This window comes from Meles meles, chromosome 5, assembly GCF_922984935.1.
Source record: "Meles meles chromosome 5, mMelMel3.1 paternal haplotype, whole genome shotgun sequence".
Classification (NCBI taxonomy): domain Eukaryota; kingdom Metazoa; phylum Chordata; class Mammalia; order Carnivora; family Mustelidae; genus Meles; species Meles meles.
The window spans coordinates 109686229-109711804 of record NC_060070.1 but is presented as its reverse complement, the minus strand read 5'-3'; the positions used below and the strand labels follow the sequence as shown (position 1 = coordinate 109711804).

Here is a 25576-nt window from a genome sequence, read left to right as displayed (position 1 = left end):
AATGTAAAAGTTTCCACAACTTACTATCTTTTTAGTTTAGTAAGATTCATTTTTCAATTTGTATTATAAATTTATATTAATATCTTAAAGTCTTCCTAACTCACATGTCTTCTGGTTGATACTGGCTACCAGCAGGCCCTCAACTGGAATTATCAATCCAGAACCCTAAATATAACTTCTCTATAAGGCCTAGGCTTCCTCACATCATCATGTCTGGGTTCCGAGAGCAAACATCCCAAGATAATTAGACAGACATTACATGGCCTTTTAAACAGGGCTTTGAAAATCACAGAGCATCCCTTTCTCCATAGTCACAGCCTGCTTTTTACATTCAAGGTGGTGGGAAGGATAGTTCCTAATTCTCAGAGGAGTGTTGAATTCAGGTGGTAGAAAAAGTGTGTGAGATGGGGACATTGTGACATTTTGGAAAACAGATTCTTTCACAAAGGTGTAAAGGGAATTTCTACATGCTTATAAAAATAGCTCCCATCCCTCTACAAGTAAGAATCTTTTTATTATCTTTGAAGTATCCAAAAACTTTTGTAAAAAATACTTTCTATCTTTCTTAGGGTACTATGTACATCTGTTCACCAATATTTACAAGGCAAGCTTTGTAAGAGACAACTTCAAATACCATGTGAGTCATTTCCTTGCAAGAATAATACTGCATATACAAAATATGAGAAGGATTATCATTGCAGGTATAATTACTTTCCTATTTTTAAACAAATAATACATGAGTTTTAAAGCCATGTGGACAAAAATAAAAGGATGTTCGGTTTTAAGCTTAAATTTTATTTATTGGCATGTAATATTCTACTTCAAGTTGAAGTAGAAACATTTATTTATTTATTTATTTATTTTAAAGATTTTATTTATTCATTTGACAGACAGAGATCACAAGTAGGCAGAGAGGCAGGCAGAGAGAGAGGAAGGGAAGCAGGCTCCCTGCAGAGCAGAGAGCCTGATGCGGGGCTTGATCCCAGGACCCTGGGATCATGACCTGAGCCAAAGGCAGAGGCTTTAACCCACTGAGCCACTCAGGTGCCCTGAAGTAGAAACATTTAATGTGTTGGAGTTTAAAAAAAAAAAAACAACAAAAACTAAGACATCCTCAAGCATAATTTGGACAAAGAGTTGTAAAATGTATTTTGTTTCATAATGGAGATATTTAGGATAACTGAATAATAATTAAAGGTTTATAAGGAAGAGATAAATGTAAGTATATCTACTATACACAGAAAATGTTATTATTATCTTTTGAGAGTATAGAGTAAACCGTCTCTTCCTTCAATTTGCAGACCTCAGCTGACAGTTTTTTTAAGAGTCTTTAGGCCGGATTTCAGGAAATATTGCTTGATTTAAATAAGGATTTGCTAAAAGTTACCCATTTGTAAATGACCGAAGTGACCTAGTTATCTGGGCCTATAATTTTAGTCCATTTCAAATAGCTTTATAGATAGTTACTCACACCATTAGGAGGTACAATTTGTACTCTTCACACATGCTTGACTTTTATCTGGCTACTTTAAGTTCTGTTGGGCATTACTGAAGGGCAGTAAACAGCCTCAAAATGTTAGAATATTCATAAAAGCAGAAAATTATTAGCTGTGGTACAGGAAAGCCTTAAATATACTGAAAAGAAACAGAATATGCATACATATCACAGATGTACCAAGGACAGTATTTTTATCAGTTTCAAAAGGAAATTAATTTCTAAGTTTAAAAACACACTAAGCTTTCAAAAAATGTCATATTTTCAAAAGAAAATGAGGAGAAGCTTCTTCATTATAACAAAATTATGGAAGTTCTAACCAGTCCAGGCAAATTTGTATATGCATTCAATCTTATATTAATTTATCAATAAATTCAATTGCTGGGGCGCCTGGGTGGCTCAGTGGGTTGGGCCGCTGCCTTCGGCTCGGGTCGTGGTCTCAGAGTCCTGGGATCGAGCCCCGCATTGGGCTCTCTGCTCCGCAGGGAGCCTGCTTCCTCCTTCTCTCTCTGCCTGCCTCTCTGCCTACTTGTGATCTCTCTCTCTGTCAAATAAATAAAATAATAAAATCTTTAAATTCAATTGCTATCCCTTTAAAAATACTGACTCTTTAATTCATAGCTTCTAGTTTTGAGCCTTATAGTGCAAATATATGGGTAAATATACATAGAAAAATGATCAACATTAAAATATATAAATAGCATTATGTAAATATATAAATATATATTCACATACATATTTAATTTTTATTAAGTATGATGTTTTATTGACCCTTATTTTTAGCATTATTCTGATGGCCTGGAAGGCTTTGTTTTAAATTTCATTATCAACAGGAAAACTAGATAACCAGAGGCATTATTGCCAACTCCCTGTTGATTGTCATGTTATTAATTAATAGATTTAATTTTAAAATGATGACGTTCAATCTAGAATGCTTTGTTAAGCTTGTGCTAGATAGGACGGATGTCGTAAAAATTCCAGTTAGGTTTCTCTAGGATGGATGGAATATGTCACATAGGTAAGCTAGTGTGACAAGTTTGGATTAAACTTACTTATGAAATTAATGTGAACCCCACTACATGTGTTCTAATTGTTGAAATGACCACATTGTTTAAGAATTAGACAAATACTGTGCTCATCTCCAATCTGCTTAACTAAAAACATGGTACCCTCCTCTAGTTAAATTAGACCGCTGATTAACAGAAGGTAAAATATAAGGAAAGTGAAAAGAGAGTAAACACAGAACTGCCTCAACAAAGCAGAAATAACAAAGTCCAGTTTGAATGATGACTGAAAACCTAAGCCTCAGAAATCAATGAGTATCATACAGAAGTGGAACACAGAAGCAGAATTTCCAGCACCCAGATTCCCACCCACTAAACTCATCACTGACAGTCAAAATCATTTCCAACTCTTACTGAAATGAAGTGATAGAGACATAATCAATATAAATTAATAAAGCATGAAGTTGAAAAGGTGACCCCCCAAAAAAAAATTAGTCTTGGAGTGTCTTTTTCTTGTCCCAAAGGAAATTAAGGGAATGACTGAAAATAAAGAGAAAAATGAAAGCCCTTCAATTTAAATACCTTTAAAAAAAAAAGGTTTAAAGAAAATCTGTGTTTTGCTATCTTAGAAAGTGTGTTTTTTCTAAGTCGATGATTCTCACACTTTGGCTGCAATGGACTTTAGCTGTTTTAGAAACTCCTGAAGAGGTGTTTAAAACACAAACAGCTATTTCCCACCCCTAGAGTTCTAATTCAATCAGTCTGGGGTAGGGATTCCACAAATGTGCATTTCTAACAAATTCTCAAGTGATACTGATGTTTCTGATCTGGAGACCATACTTAAGAGTTACTGGTTAAGATGAGCTGAGCTCAAATAACATTGATGCAGAAATCCTCCTATATTTCTTTCCCTCCTACATCCATACACTTCAACCCAAGCTTTTGCTCTTATATTCTGAAATTGGGAGAAAAAAAAAAAAAAGTGGGGTTGGGAATTCTAAGAGAATAGAATACTGATGATAGTATCAGTTTCTGTATTTAAATATATGGACCAGATCTAAATTCCTTGATGAGATGGGAGAGGAACTGAAACAAAATTACTTCCTTGAGAAAGAGCGTAAACCATTAATTATGAGAATTTATTTGGTACCTAAGTGACCACAGCAACACAGTGTCAGAAAGGAGTTAATTTTTATCAGTGTTTATAAACTAGCATTTCCCTTAACACCTAGACTATTGAAACCTTTAGGTGTCTATGAACTTAGCATAAAAATATGTTATTTTTAAAAGCAATAAGTAATGGTAGTGAGCCATCATAAATGGCATTGCTGGGAGCAAGTTGAATGCAAGTAGAATTTTTTGGAAAGAAGAAAATGGATAATTGATGTCTTGGTGTAATCAGAAGGTAGAACCAAATTTTGGTAATTTTCTGAAATTACTGAGGAATTTTTGACTGAGGTGTTAATACTTTGGCTAAAATTTTTATAATTTATTTATTTTGTGGGGCTAAAATTTTTTTAAAGATTTTATTTTTTTGTTTGAGAGAAAAAGTGAGACAGAGGGACAAAGGGAGAGGGAGAAGCGGACTCCCTGCTGAGGAAGGACACTGACCTTGGGTGATCTCAGGACCCTGGGATCATAACCTGAGCTGAAGACAGAAACTTAAATGACTGAGTCACCCTGGTGCCCCTTGGCTAAATTTTTTTTTTTTAAAGATTTTATTTATTTATTTGACAGAGATCACAAGTAGGCAGAGAGGCAGGCAGAGAGAGTGAGAGGGAAGCAGGCTCCCTTCAGAGCAGAGAGCCGGATGTGGGACTCAATCCCAGGACCCTGAGATCATGACCTGAGCCGAAGCCAGCGGCTTAAACCACTGAGCCACCCAGGCGCCCCTGGCTAAAATTTTTTAAATGAAGTATAGATTGTGGGATACAGTAATGGCAGAAAATGGAAGAAATTATTTAGAAGAATGCTTGAGGAGTTTCTCTGAATACTTGAAATCAGCTATGGCTCTGTCCAAAAAGGAATGTTTCACTCAGAGTAATCTAGAAATACTGAATGAAAAAACTAAAGGATTTGAGAAGGACTAAGGGAAACCAACAACATTTGATTAATCATCCTGAGTTTAGAAACAGTGGGGAGCTATTTCCTTTCCATACTATTGAAAGGGAAAGCTAAGATTGCAGTTAGTAGAAGTGAGAGAGAAGTGTAGGATAGAACATTCTGACATGAATTACGAACTTATGTCAATAAACAGTTACTACCAACCTACAACCTAGTGGTGACGGAGTAGGGGAAATAAATACCTGACCTTATTCTCTTTTCACCTCTGACCTGCTGATTGTGCAGCACAGTAGTAGGACCCAGATAGAAGTCAAGGAAAAGTGAAGGCGGGGGTGGAAGTCAGAGGGGGAGACAACCCATTAGAGACTGTGGACTCGGAGAAACAAATAGGTTTTTAGAGGGAAGGGGCTGGGAGGATGGGTAGGCGTAGTGATGGGTATTAAGAAACGCACATATTGCATGGAGAACTGGGTGTTATATGTAAACCTTGAATCTTGGAACACTACATCCAAAACTAATGATGTATTGTATGGTGACTAACATAAAATTTAAAAAAAAAGTCACAGGTCAGCATTCTGAAATACAGTATGGGATGGACAAGGATGAAAAGAAAGCATCTGGGGGGGGGGGGGAGCAAGATGGCGGGGAAGTAGGAGGAGGCACCATTTCAACCTGTACCCTAAAGTGAGCTGATTACCTACCAAAGAACTCCGACCACCCATGAAATCAGCCTGAGATCAGAATTATACACGTCTGGATCTCTACTGGAGCAGAAGACGCCAGTGGCAGGTAAAGCAGACTGGGAGCATCGGACTGATATCGGAAGATAAACAAAAGGGGGAGGGAGCCACCAGAGGTGACCGATCGGAAAGTAACACCCCAACACGAGAGTGCTCTGCGTCTGGGGACCAGCATTAACTTGGAGTCTGGTTGAAAGCACTCAAAAAACAAACAGCAAAGGATCGCGGTGGGGGGGGGTAATAGTGGGAACCTGGGTGGTTAGGGTCAGGGACCTAAGTCCCCGGACCCAGGACAGGACCAGTCCCAGGACCCAGGACCCTGGCGCGGAGCCAGAGAGAGTGCGGCGGAGAAATCAGGTCTCGTCTCGGTCCCTGAGCCGCGAGTGCACCTGAACGCCAGCGCGCCTGAGAACGAGTGGAGTCTGTCTCCCGTGAGGGGCTGGGAGCCTGGCCTGACGGCAATCCTGAAATGCGCGCGTCCCACACCCTCCCTTGGGATAGGTGCTCATAGGCGCTAGCCTGGAGCTCTGGCAGCAGGAAAAACCAGACATTCCCAGCCCGGGACAGCGGGAAAATCTCAGTGCGCGATCTCTGCTCGGAACCTCTCTGGCGGTCTGGAGCTGCCTAGACAGCCACAGCTGCCCTGGTTTTGGGCACAACGAGGAGCTCCTGCATCCCCAGGGACAGTGACCCAGAACCAACTCTGCCAGCAGCTTTTGCAAAACAGTCTGAGGCTTCTCTCTGAGAGGGAGGTTGGGGTGCTGTTTGCTCTCCTCTAAACCTCCAAAAACCATCAAAAGCTGTCAAGGCGAGAGAAAGCAGATGAAAGAACATAAAAACCCCCAGAGAACAAAAGGCTGAAAAAAAAAAAAAAACAGTTTCCTGAAAAAAAAAGAGCTCACCCCCTTGAGGGGAGTGGGAGGACCTAACTCAGGGAACATCATTGTCTGAAAACCCACGTGGCAGGCCCCTCCCCCAGAAAACCAACCAGGAAGGAAGGAAAAAAAAAAAAAAAGACTACAAGAGAACAACCACCACTACTTCATAAATACAACTTTTATTTTTAACTCTTTACCAATATTCTGGTTCTTTTTTTTTTATACATACAGATAATTTTTTAACCTATTTACCATCACACTGAGATGTCCAGTACATCAAATTCTTTAATAACCTTCTAACCTGAAATTTTTGATACATACACCCGTGTTTTTCTTTTGTTTTTCTATTTTTTTAATTTTAACTTAGTTTAGTCTAGTTTATTCTTTTTTTAATTTTTATTTTCTACTATACATATAGAGTTAAACTTCAAGGTAACCCCCTTTCCCCAATCAATGCTACCCCTATAGGCAAACCAGTTTCTAATCCCCCTGTAACTTAGGAAAGTTGAGTCCCTTAACAAAAACATCAAGATACCTTCAGGAAGAATCAAAATAACCTTCCTCACCCACACTGAGAATCTATAACCATTCTCCCAATTTTTCCTTCTGTCAGTGTTTCTGTGAATTTGTGTCTGTCCTGACAATATATAAATCTTATACTTGGGGTTCTTTCTGAGGAGGTTTTTCCCTTTTTTTTGCTTATATATACATATTTTTTTCTCTTGTCATATACTTTTATCACTCTTTTTGTCTGTCTGTTTTTGTTTGTATACTCCACAAATCTTACCTTGTGGCCCATTTGGGCTGAGCCTTCTCTTATATCTTCCCTTTTTTTCCTATCTCTCTCTCTCTCTTTTTTTTTTCTTCCTTTTTTCTTTCCCCTTTTTTTTTTCTTTCTTCTTCTCTATTTCTTTTTCCTCTCATTTGGGTGGGGAATCCTGATTGCACAGAAGCGTTCCAGGGTGCACATTGACTGCACCACAATCAATAAGTCCAGCTGCATCTATTTAGTCATCTCTTACCAAAATGACTAGGAGGAGGAATACCCAACAGAAGAAAAATACAGAGGATGGGCCTTCTGCAACAGAACTAATGGCTATCGACATAGACAATATGTCAGAAAAGGAATTCAGACTAACAATTATCCAGGCAATAGCTAGGTTGGAGAAAGCCATGGATGACCAAACAGAATTGATTAGGGCAGAACTGAAAGCCACCAGGGATGATGTTCACAATGTTAAGGCAGAACTGAAAGCCACCAGGGATGATGTTCAAAATGCTCTCAATGAGTTCCAGTCCAATCTAAATTCTCTAAAAGCTAGGGTAACTGAGACAGAAGATAGAATTAGTGATCTGGAGGACAAACAGATAGAGAGAAAGGATCAGGAGGAAGCCTGGAACAAACAGCTCAGAAGCCACGAAAACAGAATCAGGGAAATAAACGATGCCATGAAACGTTCCAACGTCAGAATTATTGGAATCCCTGAAGGGGAAGAAAAAGAAAGAAGTCTAGAAGATATAGTGGAAGAAGTTGTCTATGAAAATTTTCCCAATCTCATGAATGGAAACAATGTTCATGTACTAGAGGCAGAAAGATCTCCTCCCAAGATTTTAGATTCTCGAAAGTCCTCACGGCACCTTATAGTTAAAATGGGGAATTATGTTTCAAGAGAGACCCTCTTAAAAGCAGCTAGGACAAAGAAGCTTCTTACATACAGAGGAAAGCCCATTAGAATAACGTCAGACCTTTCCACAGAGACCTGGAAAGCCAGGAAGGGCTGGCAAAATATATTCAGAGTACTAAATGAGAAGAACATGCAACCAAGAATACTCTATCCAGCAAGACTGACATTTAAAATGGATGGAGAGATAAAGAGTTTCCAAGACCAGCAAGGCTTAAAAGACTATGCAACCACCAAGCCGACACTGCAGGAAATATTAAGGGGGGTCCTATAAAAGAGAAAAAATCCTAAGAATATCATTGAACAGAAATATAGAAACAATCTATAGACAGAAAGACTTCAAAGGCAACACGATGTCAATAAAAACCTATCTCTCAATAATCACTCTCAATGTGAATGGCCTAAATGCGCCCATAAAACGACACAGGGTTGCAGATTGGATAAAACGACAGGACCCATCCATATGTTGTCTACAAGAGACCCATTTTGAACCTAAGGATACACCCAGACTGAAAGTGAAGGGATGGAGAAGCATCTTTCATGCCAATGGGCCTCAAAAGAAGGCTGGAGTAGCAATTCTCATATCAGATAAATTAGATTTTAAACTAAGGACTGTAGTCAGAGATACAGAAGGACACTACATAATTCTTAAAGGTACTATCCGCCAAGACGATCTAACAATTGTGAATATCTATGCCCCCAATATGGGAGCACCCAATTACGTAAGAAAACTATTAATCAAGATAAAGAGCCATATTGATATGAATACAATAATAGTAGGAGATCTTAATACGCCTCTCTCAGAAATAGACAGATCATCGAAGCAGAAAATTAATAAAGAAATAAGAGCATTGAATGAAACATTGGACCAGATGGACCTCATAGACATATACAGAACATTCCACCCTAAAACAACAGAATACTCATTCTTCTCAAGTGCACATGGAACCTTCTCCAGAATAGACCACATACTGGGTCACAAAGCAGGACTCAACCGATACCAAAAGACTGACATTATTCCCTGCATATTCTCTGATCACAATGCTTTGAAACTGGAGCTCAATCACAAGGAAAAGTTCAGAAGGAACTCAAACACCTGGAAGCTAAAGACCACCTTGCTTAAGAATGCTTGGATCAACCAGGAGATCAAAGATGAACTTAAACAATTCATGGAAACCAATGAGAATGAAGACACCTCGGTCCAAAACCTATGGGATACAGCAAAGGCGGTTCTAAGGGGGAAATACATAGCCATCCAAGCCTCCCTCAAAAACATTGAAAAATCCAGAATACACCAGCTGTCTCTACACCTTAAAGAACTGGAGAATCAACAACAAATCAAACCAACTCCACATGCAAGAAGGGAAATAATCAAGATTAGAGCAGAGATCAATGAGGTAGAAACGAGAGATACAGTAGAACGTATCAATGAAACTAGAAGCTGGTTTTTTGAAAGAATTAATAAGATCGATAAACCATTGGCCACACTAATCCAAAAGAAAAGAGAGAAAGCCCAAATTAATAAAATTATGAATGAAAGGGAGAGATCACAACTAACACCAAGGAAATAGAAACAATCATCAGAAATTATTACCAACAGTTATATGCCAATAAGCTAAGCAACCTAGATGAAATTGATGCATTCCTGGAAAGCTACAAACTCCCAAAATTGAACCAGGAAGAAATTGACAACCTGAATAGACCGATATCTAGTAATGAGATTGAAGCAGTGATCAAAAACCTCCCAAAAAACAAGAGCCCAGGACCTGACGGATTCCCTGGGGAATTCTACCAAACTTTCAAAGAAGAAATAACACCAATTCTCCTGAAGCTGTCTCAAAAAATTGAAGCAGAAGGAAAACTTCCAGACTCTTTTTATGAAGCCAGCATTACCCTGATCCCCAAACCAGGCAAAGACCCTACCAAAAAGGAGAATTTCAGACCAATATCACTGATGAATATGGATGCAAAGATTCTCAACAAGATCCTAGCAAACAGGATCCAGCAGCACATTAAAAAGATTATCCACCATGACCAGGTGGGATTCATCCCTGGGTTGCAAGGTTGGTTCAACATTCGCAAATCAATCAGTGTGATAGAACACATCAATAAGAGAAGAGAGAAGAACCACATGGTCCTCTCAATTGATGCAGAAAAAGCATTTGACAAAATCCAGCATCCGTTCCTGATGAAAACGCTTCAAAGTATAGGGCTAGAGGGAACATTCCTGAACTTCATAAAATCTATCTATGAAAGACCCACAGCAAATATCATCCTCAATGGGAAAAAGCTTGCAGCCTTCCCGTTGAGATCAGGAACACGACAAGGATGCCCACTCTCACCACTCTTGTTCAACATAGTATTAGAAGTTCTAGCAACGGCAATCAGACAACAAAGAGAAATAAAAGGTATCCAAATTGGCAAGGAAGAAGTCAAACTCTCTCTCTTCGCAGATGACATGATTCTTTATATGGAAAACCCCAAAGACTCCACCTGCAAACTACTAGAACTCATACAGCAATTCAGTAACGTGGCAGAATACAAAGTCAATGTACAGAAATCAGTGGCTTTCTTATACACTAACAATGAAAATACAGAAAGGGAAATTAGAGAATCGATTCCATTTACTATAGCACCAAAAACCATAAGATACCTGGGCATAAACCTAACCAAAGAAGTAAAGGACCTGTACTCGAGGAACTACAGAACACTCATGAAAGAAATTGAAGAAGACACAAAAAGATGGAAGACTGTTCCATGCTCTTGGATTGGAAGAATAAACATTGTTAAAATGTCTATACTGCCTAGAGCAATCTATACTTTTAATGCCATTCCGATCAAAATTCCACCGATATTTTTCAAAGAGCTGGAGCAAATAATCCTAAAATTAGTATGAAGTCAGAAGAGACCCCGAATTGCTAAGGAAATGTTGAAAAACAAAAACAAAACTGGCGGCATCACGTTACCCGATTTCAAGCTTTACTACAAAGCTGTGATCACCAAGATAGCGTGGTACTGGCATAAAAACAGACACATAGACCAGTGGAACAGAGTGGAGAGCCCAGATATGGACCCTCAACTCTATGGTCAAATAATCTTTGACAAAACAGGAAAAAATATTCAATGGAAAAAAGACAGTCTCTTCAATAAATGGTGCTGGGAAAACTAGACAGCGATATGTAGAAGAATGAAACTCGACCATTCTCTTACACCGTTCACAAAGATAAACTCGAAATGGATAAAAGACCTCAACGTGAGACAGGAATCTATCAGAATCCTAGAGGAGAACATAGGCAGTAACCTCTTCAATATCAGCCACAGCAACTTCTTTCAAGATATGTCTCCAAAGGCCAAGGAAACAAAAGCAAAAATGAACTTTTGGGACTTCATCAAGATCAAAAGCTTCTGCACAGCAAAGGAAACAGTCAACAAAACAAAGAGGCAACCCACGGAATGGGAGAAGATATTTGTAAATGACAGTACAGACAAAAGGTTGATATCCAGGATCTACAAAGAACTTCTCAAACTCAACACACACAAAACAGATAATCATATCAAAAAATGGGCAGAAGATATGAATAGACACTTCTCCAACGAAGACATACAAATGGCTATCAGACACATGAAAAAATGTTCATCATCACTAGCCATCAGGGAGATTCAAATTAAAACAACATTGAGATACCACCTAACACCAGTTAGAATGGCCAAAATTAGCAAGACAGGAAACAACGTGTGCTGGAGAGGATGTGGAGAAAGGGGAACCCTCTTACACTGTTGGTGGGAATGCAAGTTAGTGCAGCCACTTTGGAGAACAGTGTGGAGATTCCTGAAGAAATTAAAAATAGAGCTTCCCTATGACCCTGCAATTGCACTGCAGGGTATTTACCCCAAAGATACAGATGTAGTGAAAAGAAGGGCCATTTGTACCCCAATGTTTATTGCAGCAATGGCTATGGTCACCAAACTGTGGAAAGAACCAAGATGCCCTTCAACGGATGAATGGATAAGGAAGATGTGGTCCATATACACAATGGAGTATTATGCCTCCATTAGAAAGGACGAATACCCAACTTTTGTAGCAACATGGACAGGACTGGAAGAAATTATGCTGAGCGAAATAAGTCAAGCAGAGAGAGTCAAGTATCATATGGTCTCACTTATTTGTGGAGCATAACAAATAACATGGAGGACATGGGTAGATGGAGAGGAGAGGGAGTTGAGGGAAACTGGAAGGGGAGATGAACCATGAGAGACTATGGACTCTGAAAAACAACCAGAGGGTTATGAAGGGGCGGCGGGAGGGGGTGGGGTAGGGTGGGAGGTTGAGGAACCAGGTGGTGGGTAATAGGGAGGGCACGTACTGCATGGAGCACTGGGTGTGATGCCAAAACAATGAACACTGTTATGCTGTAAATAAGCAAATAAAAATAAATAAATTAATTAAAAAAAAAAAAAGAAAGCATCTGGGAGGAGACTGTCCAGTACTCAAAGCAATGTACAAGAGATTAAAGTAATGAATTGCAAATTATAAAACAATAGAGAGGATTATGCTTAGGATTATGTTTAGGGAAACAGGAGACAGAAATGTGTTTGGAGGAGGTGAAAAGGGGATGAGATCTCAGAGATTAAGACAGATTGGATGTCTACCTATCTGTGGGCTCCTGGGAGGGAGATCCTTATCTACCCTTTAGAAGGCAGCAGTGACTCTTAATATAATTACAGTGTGATAACAAAGAAAGCTGCATGCACCTGAGTTTTGAATTTCTTGGCTCTCAAATATACAAGGACTCAGAAGCTACTCTGGTATATGACCAGAAGAGTGGCATAACCTTAAGAGTCAGCACTGTCTAGATGATAAGTTCATTCATGGTGAATATTATGGTATGAAAACCTTTACCCATTTCCAGCACCAGGACTTGACACAGAAATGGGAGAACAGAAACCCGAGAATTGTCTCCCACCCTTCTCTATCATCATTGCCCTCTGCCTACAAGTTGAAAAAAGAGAGGTTTTTTTAATCCCTTGTTTGTTAGCTACAGGGAAAGAATTGTTTTAAAGTAAGTTTGACACGTTTTTTGCCCTTTGATAATTTAAATAATCATTTGCCAGAAAGTCTGCACTTGGGTGAAACTGAACCTCCTCCTGGAGATTTTAAAGGAATGTGAAACAGTCAATCTCTATAGAGACACTGACATATTTTCTTGAAGCATGTAGTTGAGCTAGGAGGCCATCTTGCCACCATAAGAAAATCTAGCAAGGGGATACAGCCAAAAAAATACCAATAAGTGTAGGACTGAAAAGATTTTAAAAAGCCAAAATCTGGGTAAACCAAATTCCATTCAATCACAGATTTTAAATAGTTAAACTTTTGTACTATTCATAGTTTATTTTTTACTTATTTCCTACTAAAAAAATATTCCTACAATACAGTTGACTATTTCATCAACTATAATTTTGAATTACTGTGAAAGTCTATTTTCGGGCACCTGGGGGGCTCAGTCAGTTAAGTGTCTGCCTTGGGCTCCGGTCATGATCTCAGGGTTCTGGGATGGAGCCCCAAGTTGGTCTCACTGCCCAGCAGGGAACCTGCTTCTCCATCTCCTCCCTACTCTTCTCTCTTGTGATGTATCTCTCTCAAATAAATAAATAAATAAAATCTTAAAAAAAAAAAAGTTCATTCTCCTGTACCATATTCAAGAGAATATCTGTGTTTTAATCATTTCTGTATCTGGAACCCTTTATAATGTAACACATAGTGCTCACTTCGGCAGCACATATACTATAATGTAACACATAGAACATTTCCTGAAAAAGCTATTTAAGTCATTATTTAATTTGCTTATAATAAATATTTGGGATTTCACTGAGATGGAAGGTCTTTCCTCTGGATGTGAAATGAAATGACTCATTCGTTCACTAATTTAATAACTATTTACTGAGTGCCTGCTGTTCCATAAACTTTCCTACTGCAATAGAAACTCTTCTACTGCAGTAGGAAAAAGAAAAGAAAAACAGGCAAAATATCCTCCTCTTAATAAACTTACATTTCAGTAGGTAGATACTGTTTTAAAGAAGCACTGACTCACTTTTGTAGACTAGACTACTGAATGTGTGATCACAAGGGAAGAAGTAGTGAGAACAGCAAAGAAGCTACTATTATAAAACAGCCTAGAGATAGTGATGATCGACACCACCACTAAGGTGACATATGATGATGGTAATTAAGGATCGCATTTGGAATATAGCACTAAAGAAGTTTCAGTATTTTTCTGAAGGGCTGGATAAAAAGAGGTCATCCATAATCCTAAGGTTATTTACTCTATCGGAAGGTTAGGAATAGAATTTTCTAAAATGGAGAAGTCTACAAGAAGAAAAGCATGATTGAGAGGGGTAAAAAATCAAGAAATCAGTGTCCCATGTATTAGCTGAGACATATAATATAGCCACGTGAAGATATTAAGGTAAGTTTTCAGGTATGTTAGTTTTTACTTTAGAGGAGAGGTCTAGGCTACATATATGCATTTGAAAGCTAGCCACAAAGAGATGGTATTTAAAACTAGGAAACTGAATGAGCCTTGGAAACAGTGAGCCTTGACAAGGAAGTGAGAAGTTTGCAGACAGAGACTGTGGACCCAAGAGTTAAAGGAATGGAATATGAAGCTAAAATGCAGGAGTCAGTGAGTTGAGGTGAAAAAATACAAATGGTCATTACAGAAACTATAAAATATTTTAAGAATATTAAGACAATGGTAGATCTAGTTAGAGGTAAGTGAAAATTGATCTATGGAATTGGCAAGAGGAGACAATGTTTTGTTGCTGCTTTGTAGTTTTTGTTTGTTTGTTTTCAGTTTTTTAAGGAACATTTTGACAGAACAATGAGAAAAATTCATTCCCTATAGGGGATACCAAAACAAAACAAAACAAAAGAAGGAGGAGAAAAAGAAGGGGGGAAATATTGATTAGACTCTGTTTACAAGTGAATAGAATGAAAGAATTGGGCTTTCCCGGTAAAGAGTAGCAGCAATGTAAGTAATAGAGTGGCAGCTGAGAACGTTCAAGTAGGTAATTTTAAAATATTAGGTAAGACAGGATGGGATATATCGTACACAAGCAAAGGAGTGGGCTTTGATAGGATGGTGTATGTTACATCAATTGTAATAGCCGGCAAAGCAGAATATTTGTACTTACAGAGGTGCTTTGAATATGTGGTGTGTAATTATTTGGAAACTGTCCTCTGATTGATTCCTCCAGTGAGGTAGGAAGCAAGGTGAGATAAGAAGGTATAAAATGGTTATATAGATGAGTAGGAGGGAAATATAATAACATTACTGATATATATCAATAAAGATCCTAATTGAAGTGAAGAATTAGTGAAGATGAATTTATAGTCAAGTGTAACATCCTCAAACCACATATTATTCCTAGATCCACATAAAATAGCCTGAGTGTTGAATTAAACTAGGGTTGAATTTTGACCAGGTAACAATAAAGGAGGGAAATCGGGCAAATGATTTGAGGGTATGCAAGAAGTGAGTATAGAAATGGACCATGTAATATAACTTAGGTAATTACTAAAGTGATGACATAATAGGGGATGAGAGACATTGAAGTGTTGGTAGAGTCAGTGGATTATGAGGAATGGAGAATTGTTGGGTAGAAAAAAGAACAGAGGGAGTGAGCTGGAAAGAGAAATTAGGCTCTGAGCGGAATATAAAATACTTGAAGTTAATATTAAGGAATTTAAGATTAAGAAGGGAATAGAATTATGCACAATGGTAGTATGTGGAATACTACAGTGGGAATGGCTATAAAGTTAGGATGAATATTGAGATCTTCCACAGTATCCTCCTCCACAAAGCTAGGATTTTAAGTGGGTGAACTCAGCAGATATTGAAATAACCAAGTAAGACTGGGATTATATTATAATAACCCAGGTGTTAGACATTAAAGAATTAGAGGGAATGCCCAAGAGGGTCAACTATGAAAGCAATAGGAAGAGATATGAGTAGCATGGTTTAATGGCATCATCCTCAAATAATTGAGATTTTTAAGAAGGATGTAGCAGTGATCCTTTTGAAGACACGATGAGGAAAAAGGACACCTGAAATGTGAGGGGTGATGGAGAAAGAGTAGCCACCACTGAAAAGATTACAGTCAAAATGAAAAATGTGTGTAGAAAAGATTGGGGGAAAAGATTAAAATGGTGAGGAAGACCCTGAGAGGTTTTGGGTTCTTGCAGTATCTGGGGTAAATGGTGACAAATGGTTAACCATTATGGCCTCAAACATAGATCATGGTGGGGTGACTGTGAGCTTTGGCATTAAGGTGGAGGTGCAAGGTCTTATCAGAGCTCACAGAACTCAGGGGACAGCTATTGCAAGCTCCTCCAAAGGCAGTGCTAAAGTGGCAAGTTCTCTGTGAACCCCATTCCGTTTATGAGTGGAAATGTCCAAGGTACTTGAGACAACAGTTTCAGTGAGGCTTTCTAGGATCCCTGATGGAGGGAATCATCATCCTATCTGATGGAGGTGTAGAGGTAGTGAGGGAAGGTCATTGTGACTGGATACCCAGGATTCTGAATCCTCCCCTACATACTAGTTTGGGAAGCATTTTTAACATAATAACACATAAAAGCTTTGAAGACTGTCATGAACCACACTCCTAATATTGCCATCATACACACACACACATACACTCACAAGTATGAAGACACACTTATCTATTTGGATATTTGCTGAATGCAAAGACTTTAATATTTTCTAAATGTAAAGACAAGCACATTCTGAACAACCAAAATAAAGTGAGGAAACCTTAATCAGGAAATAAATGTTAATAAAACCAGCTGGAGTATTTCTCTTACATCAATTTTTTCTATTCTGAAATCAATCGTTTAACAACTATTTATTGAGAGTCATCTTTGTAAAAGACCATAAACTAGACATTGGAAAATATATACATAAATACTATATCTTTAAAACAATCAGAAATTTTATGATATGAATATGTTTGCTTTCTAAATTTTATTTTTCCACCCAAATTCTAAGATATTGCATGGGCTAATGATGCTCTGTTTTATTCTTATAGCTTATTTCTTTTTGAATTTCCCTTTTTCCTCCTCACTGAGTTACAATTAGAGCCTGCTTGCCCTGCTTAAGTGTCAGTTCAATGTATTAACATACTTCTTTTTCTCAAGTCAGTTTCAGCATTCCATTAGTCTGCGTGATGTCTCACCATGTCAGTTGTGGGTAAAATTCGGGTTTTCAGTTTGTGTCACAGGCAAACCTAATTAAGCATGCAATGTGACTTTGAAATAGAACATTGTATACACAGAAATGCATAGGTCAACATATTTCCTTTCAACATATAATAAAGTTACATTTTCACATTAAGTCTGAAAGATGCGTTTTAAAATAGCAGTCACACATTTGAATCAGAATTTGTTAATTAATGGAGAGCCTCCACTTGGTCACTCAGTAACTCTCCACTAATAGGAAACCTTAATTCCTTGGAGTTAATTATATCAAAAGGTGACTGCTGAGTTTTTCTTTGCTTGAAATCAATAGCCATATTTATAAAGCTAAATTCCTCTTTTGAATAAATCATTCTGAAATTTAGTGTAGAAAAAAGTCCATTATAATTTGTAGTTTTATCATTTCAGATACTGGTTTTAAACTATATTACAATGGAAAATATCTAGGATATTATTGACATTTCCTCATCAAGAGTAGCCTGCTACTGTTAATATAATTTTATATTTTCATGTAAGTTATAATTGAAAAAAGTCATCTTCAAATTTAATCCCCTAACTGCTTCATTTTGGGAACGTATGTTCACATCAGTATGACCTTCATCTCATTAGTCCTGGACTTATTAATTTCCCTGTAAATAATAAATAATGAAACATTATGACAGAAGTTAGTGCAGGCCTCTGTGCATAAAGATTGACTTAATATTGTGTAACCTCTAAGTTTCCCATGGCATACTTGAACTTAATTCTCTGCACAACATCCAACACTTCTTAATATCCAGTACTCTTTTGTTATGCCTTCTGGATCTCCTGTTGTTAGCAGCAAATTCTCCAATACCACACAGTCTCTTTTGTGTACTTCCTTTTCTAACTAAAATCTGAGGATCTTTAGTCCCCTTAGGTGGCTACCATTCTTCCACAATGTGTGTATCACTGGTAAGAAAATATCTGGAAAGCCTTGCCCTTCTTATCATATCCAGACCATTTTTTCTTCCTCCTCCTGAAAAGTCTATTTATTTTTAGCATAGGACATCATCTATATTATTTTCTAACTCTTTGTTCCTTTCTCCCCAGGCTACTTTTCAAATATCTTTTCTTCTCTCAGGTCCCACCCATCTCCTACTAAAGAATTTAGCATCTGGCTTGCTGTCCTTTCCTCTACCACTGCTGTCATCTTCCCTGATGTCTCTGATAACCATCTTGTAAATCCACCCATTGTGGTTACTTAAATTCTTTGACAATTATTTTGCAATGGCTTACCCTCTTCCTCCTGATCTTGGCAAATTTTCCATGGTTGTATGTTCTAATTTATTCTGACCTGTAATTGTACACCCTACAACATCTTGATTTAAGTTTCTACTCTCTGATCACCAATTCGTGTATTTCAAGTTAACTCGTTTGCATACTTTAACACCAAAATTAGGTAATTCTGTTCATACAACCAGTAGGCACCTCTGATTATTTGACTGCACTCTCTTTCATCTGTCCATCACCCTTGGCCTTGGTCTTCATTTTGCTTTTACAGAGTATAGCTGTATATCCATTCTTAAACTCCTTTCTTCTCTTTTTCTATGTTCTATTGATCTGAAAACAAAAAAACCTGTTTAACTCTCTATCCCATCAGGTAAACCTGGGTCTGCTTTCTTTTATACATGTCTAATGTGGCATCTCACCCTTAATATATTCCAAATTAATGGGTTGATTTTCAATCCCTGGATAAACCTGCTTTTCTGTTAATGTTCTTTAGACTGATCTTTGATTTCTCTGTCTCTATCTCAGCCCACTTCTTGTTTATCATTAGCAGACCCTTTAAGTTCTCTCATAAATACATTTCATGGATACAAACATTTTTATCATTATGAAGTCAACACCCTTGTTCAAGCCAGCAAAGATTCTCATCTGGAACAGTTTGATAGCCTTCCACTTGACCTTCTTGTCTTGACCTCATTTAAGTATATGTAGGACATTGAATGAAAGAAAACACTGATTTGAGTGAGGTGATGGAACATGCAACTCTCAGGAGGAAAAATGTCCATGACTATGCATGGGGGAGGAAGTACACGATGCACAATCCCTGGCCTACTGAGATCACTCTAATGAGACCAGTGTAATTTGGTCTGGAGAAAGCAGGGAAAAGTAGTGAAAATGGAGAGGAAACCAGAGATAGGAACAGTTGCAGACCATGCATGCCACTCCAAGTCTTAGAATTTTACTCAAAGTAAAATAGGAAGTGTTACAGTGTTGCTGGCAAATGAAGAGCCTTGTCTTCCCTATCTTGTAAAATGGTATAATGCTATAACTTATAAATTAGTATATCATGCTAACTTTCATTAGAAAATACAACTATTTTGTATAATAACATTGTTTTAAAGCTTAAATAACTGTGAAATATGAATCATGTGTTATGAAATCCAGACGATGACTCAATTACTCAGTTTAAGCAAAAAAATAAATAAATTGATAAAATGAGTGTATAAGTTAGACATTTGTCTCTGCTTTAACAAGAGACAGTAAGCAAGCATATAGTGGTATTGCAAAGCTTCTGTTCTAAGAATAAGTCTATCTCATTCAAATGGTTTTTTTCTAAGAAGTGGAAGTGGTACATGACAGTGTTGAAATTGATACAAGTAACTCTGCATCAGAATTTCCATCTATAGATTATGAAACCAAAAAGACAAAAGTGAACCATAATGCTTTGTTTGTGATAAAAATTACAACTCACGTGTAATCCAATGTACAGACCCAGAAAAAATATGTAGCAAAACCTCCTCCAAGTCTTCAAACAAGAGATAGGAGTATTTCAAGATAAAAGGGTCAGAGAAAATTATTTGGAGTTACTTTATAACTATCTCCTTCCATTTCCTAGAATAGTCTAGAGTTTGAAAGAGCCATTTCAGCAGCTAGAAAACTTTAATCAAGAAGATGCTCCCAATCCAAGAGTGACACTGTTAACATACGATTTTTGAAGCTCGCTCTTTAAAAAAAAAATCAGATAATACTTAATTTTCAATTTTCATTGTTGTTGTGGTTACTTCATTGTTGTAATATATTTCTTTAATAACTTCCCTACCAATTATTTATAATAGCACTGCACATTTCATTTTTAATTTTATTAATTTAAATTTTCCTTGATATTGGAAATGTCAACGAAACTTTGAAAAATATATTTTAAAACTTGCTAATTGTTTGGGTTCATTGATTTTCATTTTATTTTGTGAATTTTGTACACTTTAAAAATAAATATATGTAGTAATATGTTTCTTCTTTCGTTCAGTATTTCTTCATTACATGAATTATTTGTCAAGACGCTGGTGATGAAATTTGTTGTTATTATTCTGTTTTATTCAAGGCTTTGGCCCCAAAAGAGCCTAACACTTCTCATTAAAACAGGAGAATGTATTCCATAGGTCCTTGAACAAAGTTTGGGATACTCTGTCCAAGAAATAGAGTAAAGCTAAATAGAGTAAAGGCTTAATTGACAAAAATGCAGCCCAATAATGGAGAAACATTTCAGGCAGTTATAGGAAATCATTTTGGGAGGAAAAAGAAAAGGAGAAGATAAAAGTGTGTTTTATTTTCTCCAAGATTTTCCACTAACATATTTTATTTCCATTATCTTCCTTTTCTTTTCCTTACATGTATCTAATTCAGGTCCTCTGTTCTATATATTATCTCCCTTTTTACCACTAAAAATAACACCTTAAACATTTTCATCACAATTATTTACAACCCTTTTACCCTCCATCTTTATAAAAAAATATTTACTGTTTCCTACTACTTCACTATTTACTATAAAACAATAGTTTCATACAAATATATAATTATACATTGGATATTCCAGGAACATGGTGATCTGAACAGCATTTCTTTCCCCTCTCCCCATATTTAAAACAGCTGACTTCTTTGACCAGAATGATTACTAGACACCGTGAGCAGCTAAATTGGGTTAGGTCTTAGTTTCCCTGACTATCTCAACAGAAGGGACTTAACGCAGATTCTCTTTCTTTGTGAGCTAGGAAGCATTTGTAAATTAGCAGAGGTACAACAGAACAATAACCGGACTATAGCAGCTACTTCATCAGTATAAACACTTTGACTAGGTCAGAATCAACCTACTTAAATGTTTTTGTTATCCTTTGCCATATAGTCAATTAAGCTCTGAGTTTAAGGACCCAAGGCTGTCAGTGAGAGTTTGCTCAATGATACTACGGAGGACAGAGGCCAGATCTGTGACACTAAGGAGAAGACTAATGTTCTAGCTGCTTCAACTTTCTTGGCCCAATTTTTCCTTCCATTCACTGAAGGATACTGCACTTAAGACACTGAGTTAGCAAAGAAAAGTACTGGATGCAAGAAAGGCCAGAGACTTAGGAGAGGAACATGAGTTAAAATGAAACAATCACAACTTGAGGATATTAGAATCTCTGGAGGAGAAAAAGTTCATGAAAATTAGATAACTATAGTCAAAATAAGTGAAAAGATTCCAGAAGAGAGCACATAGATATATATACATACCAAGACTACAACTAAAAAACATACTATTAAATTAACAACATGGGTGGAAAATTGAAAGGGAAGTGGTAACCCAAATTGTAGAAATCTACAATGCTTTATGGAAGAAATATTTTAAAGTAAAGAAAAGAGTAACTACGGGGCATCTGCTTTTATCTTCATCTACATACCTGACCCCATCTTAAATTTATCCTGGTCTTCTGAAATATAATTGTCCATGAAGTGGTCCCTGATGCAAACTTTGGGAAAACAGCAACCACCTGTGCTTGCCATACACTGTAACCTGCATTTCTCTTGAAATGTTCTATATTTAAATCTTTATTTCCTGTCCTCAACCACTAAAAGATGAACCCCAGGAAGGAAAAACAAACAAACAAAAACTTATTCACTGAATACGCACGGTGGCTAGAAAAATAACTACCTACAGTAGGAGCTCAAGGATTATTTTCTGAAGAGCTTAATGGATGAATTAGTTAATAAATCACGATGAAGAAAGTTAAGTATCTTGAAGAACAGATCAAGGAGATCTAATGTGTGAATGATAGCAGCTCTAGAAAGAATAAAAAGAACATATGGAGGGCGCCTGGGTGGTTCAGTGGGTTAAACCTCTGCCTTCAGCTCAGGTCATGATCCCAGGGTCCTGGGATTGAGCCCCGCATCGGGCTCTCTGCTCTCTGTCTGTCTGCTTGTGATCTGTCTGTCAAATAAATAAATAAAATATATATTTAAAAAGAACATATAGAGGAGAAGCAATAATTAATCAACTTGTGGAATATTTCTGTGAGCTGGAGCAAGGGCTGAGTCTGAGTATTAAAAACACTCTATCCTTATCCATTCATCCGTTGAAGGGCATCTTGGTTCTTTCCACAGTTTGGCGACCGTAGCCATTGCTGCAATAAACATTGGGGTACAAATGGCCCTTCTTTTCACTACATCTGTATCTTTGGGGTAAATACCCAGCAGTGCAATTGCAGGGTCATAGGGAAGCTCTATTTTTAATTTCTTCAGGAATCTCCACACTGTTCTCCAAAGTGGCTGCACTAACTTGCATTCCCACCAACAATGTAAGAGGGTTCCCCTTTCTCCACATCCTCTCCAGCACACGTTGTTTCCTGTCTTGCTAATTTTGGCCATTCTAACTGGTGTTAGGTGTTATCTCAATGTTGTTTTAATTTGAATCTCCCTGATGGCTAGTGATGATGAACATTTTTTCATGTGTCTGATAGCCATTTGTATGTCTTCGTTGGAGAAGTGTGTGTTCATATCTTCTGCCCATTTTTTGATATGATTATCTGTTTTGTGTGTGTTGAGTTTGAGAAGTTCTTTGTAGATCCTGGATATCAACCTTTTGTCTGTACTGCCATTTGCAAATATCTTCTCCCATTCCGTGGGTTGCCTCTTTGTTTTGTTGACTGTTTCCTTTGCTGTGCAGAAGCTTTTGATCTTGATGAAGTCCCAAAAGTTCATTTTTGCTTTTGTTTCCTTGGCCTTTGGAGACATATCTTGAAAGAAGTTGCTGTGGCTGATATCGAAGAGGTTACTGCCTATGTTCTCCTCTAGGATTCTGATAGAGTCCTGTCTCACATTGAGGTCTTTTATCCATTTCGAGTTTATCTTTGTGTACAGTGTAAGAGAATGGTCAAGTTTCATTCTTCTACATATCGCTGTCCAGTTTTCCCAGCACCATTTATTGAAGAGACTGTCTTTTTTCCATTGTATATTTTTTCCTGTTTTGTTGAAGATTATTTGACCATAGAGTTGAGGGTCCATATCTGGGCTCTCCACTCTGTTCCACTGGTCTATGTGTCTGTTTTTATGCCAGTACCACGCTGTCTTGGTGATCACAGCTTTGTAGTAAAGCTTGAAATCGGGTAATGTGATGCCACCAGTTTTGTCCATATACACAATGGAGTATTATGCCTCCATCAGAAAGGACGAATACCCAACTTTTGTAGCAACATGGACGGGACTGAAAGAAATTATGCTGAGCGAAATAAGTCAAGCAGAGAGAGTCAAGTATCATATGGTTTCACTTATTTGTGGAGCATAACAAATAACATGGAGGACATGGGTAGATGGAGAGGAGAGGGAGTTGAGGGAAACTGGAAGGGGAGATGAACCATGAGAGACTATGGACTCTGAAAAACAACCAGAGGGTTATGAAGCGGTGACGGCGGGGGGGGGTGTGGGAGGTTGAGGAACCAGGTGGTGGGTAATAGGGAGGGCACGTACTGCATGGAGCACTGGGTGTGATGCCAAAACAATGAACACTGTTATACTGTAAATAAACAAATAAAAATAAATAAATATATTAAAAAAATCACTCAAAAAAAAAAAAAAAACACTCTATCCAAGCTAGATTGATGATAAAAGCAAATAGTGAAAATCTATCAAGCTTTAAGGCAGGGAAAAACAATTTACCTACAAAGGAAAAGTAATCAGCATGGCATCACATTGTTTATTTTCAACACCAGTCACTTCAGGACAGTGGTATAACATTTATAGCTTTAGAAAGCATCTACAGACTACCGAGAGAAAATATTGCCTCCTCCACATCTTGGATTTGGGTGGTGAGAGAAATATTTATATTTATGCAATCAGAAAACCTATTATCCAGGCTATCTATCTTAAGAAGATAACTGGCAAATATTCTTTCTAAATGTAAAATGGACTAGAATAAAAATTCCAAAAAGGGAATATGGATTAAAAATGAAGATTCAAATGTGCATGTATGTGTGTACATGTGCATGTGTGCACATACATGTTCATATACTCACATAGGTGACTATAAATAGATAATGATAGAATATCAAGGTACATATATAATATAAAATAGGTGCTAAAATAGGGCTCCCGAACCAGATGGGATATCTATGGAGGAAATTGTATTTAAAGTCAAGAACTAAAAGAAATAAATTATGTGAGCAAGACCCCAGGAATTGTTAGTGGAAAGGAAGGTAGACATCATGAGGAAGAAATATGGGGTTCCACAGGGAAAATTATGTATCCAGATTGGTGAAACAATTAATCTTTGTTGCCCTCTCAAAAAAACCATAGTAAAGATCAAGTGATTGGCTATAGATCAAAGAAATAGAAGGTTACCATTAACAGAATGTAAGTGTTTTGGAGCCTTTCATTTCTTTTCTTTTTATCCTTTTTTTTTTTTTTTTTTTTTTTGGTTGGGGGAGAGATTTTCTGAACTATGAAGAGCAGGAGAAGGAAAGGAAGGAAGGGAGGGAGGAAGAGAGGAAGGGAAGAAGGGAAGGGGGGAAAAAAAGAAGAGGAGGAAAGGATCTGTGAAACCTTGAAAGACTATTTCTCTCCAAAAAGGAGTATTTATCCCAAGAGTAGAGATGAATACCAGTGCCTGGATTCATCCATGGATCTCCTGATTATAAAGAGCTATATGCAAACCAAAAGGACCCAAGTATGCAGACCTCTCCTATTAGAATCTTCTAAATGCATGGATCTCCAAGGAGGTAGAACAGTTCTCTAGCCACTTTATAGGAAAAGTTTGAGTAATAGAGGTTATCAGCAAACTCAGCAAAGCCATGGGCAGTGGAAAGCTGAGAAACAGCCTGCGTTCACAGTGGTATTGTCATACACAGTAGAAAGTTTGGCATGGTTAGGGTAGAATAAAAGTGAAGGTATGGGCAGTAAAGTTGACACAGGGTTCTGGGAAGAGTGGCAGCTGTTGAAGTAGAACCAGCACGAAAGGCTAATGCTACAGTTTTTGAATTTATGAAATGATCACAGAGTAAGGATAAGTAGCAGCATGAGCAGTACCATGTATTTACATGATCCAACATATACCAATAGATGGCAGATAATAGGAGGGAACAAGCATTTTTGAAGGTAAGCAGATAAGGTTTCACCTTAATTTCACATCTAAAGGTTTATGTGACAATTCTTGACCCTCTGAAGCACCTCAATCTCACTTTTTTTTTGAAC

The 25576-nt window shown here is 37.6% G+C and overlaps 1 protein-coding gene across 1 annotated transcript in view; it reads left to right on the top strand.

Moving 5' to 3' along the window:
* EYS (eyes shut homolog) overlaps positions 1-25576 on the top strand; it is a 1714887-nt gene that overhangs the window by 89833 nt on the left and 1599478 nt on the right. Inside the window, 2 exon segments of the mRNA XM_046006082.1 lie at positions 570-602; positions 604-701. Coding sequence (XP_045862038.1) covers positions 570-602; positions 604-701 — 131 coding nt within the window.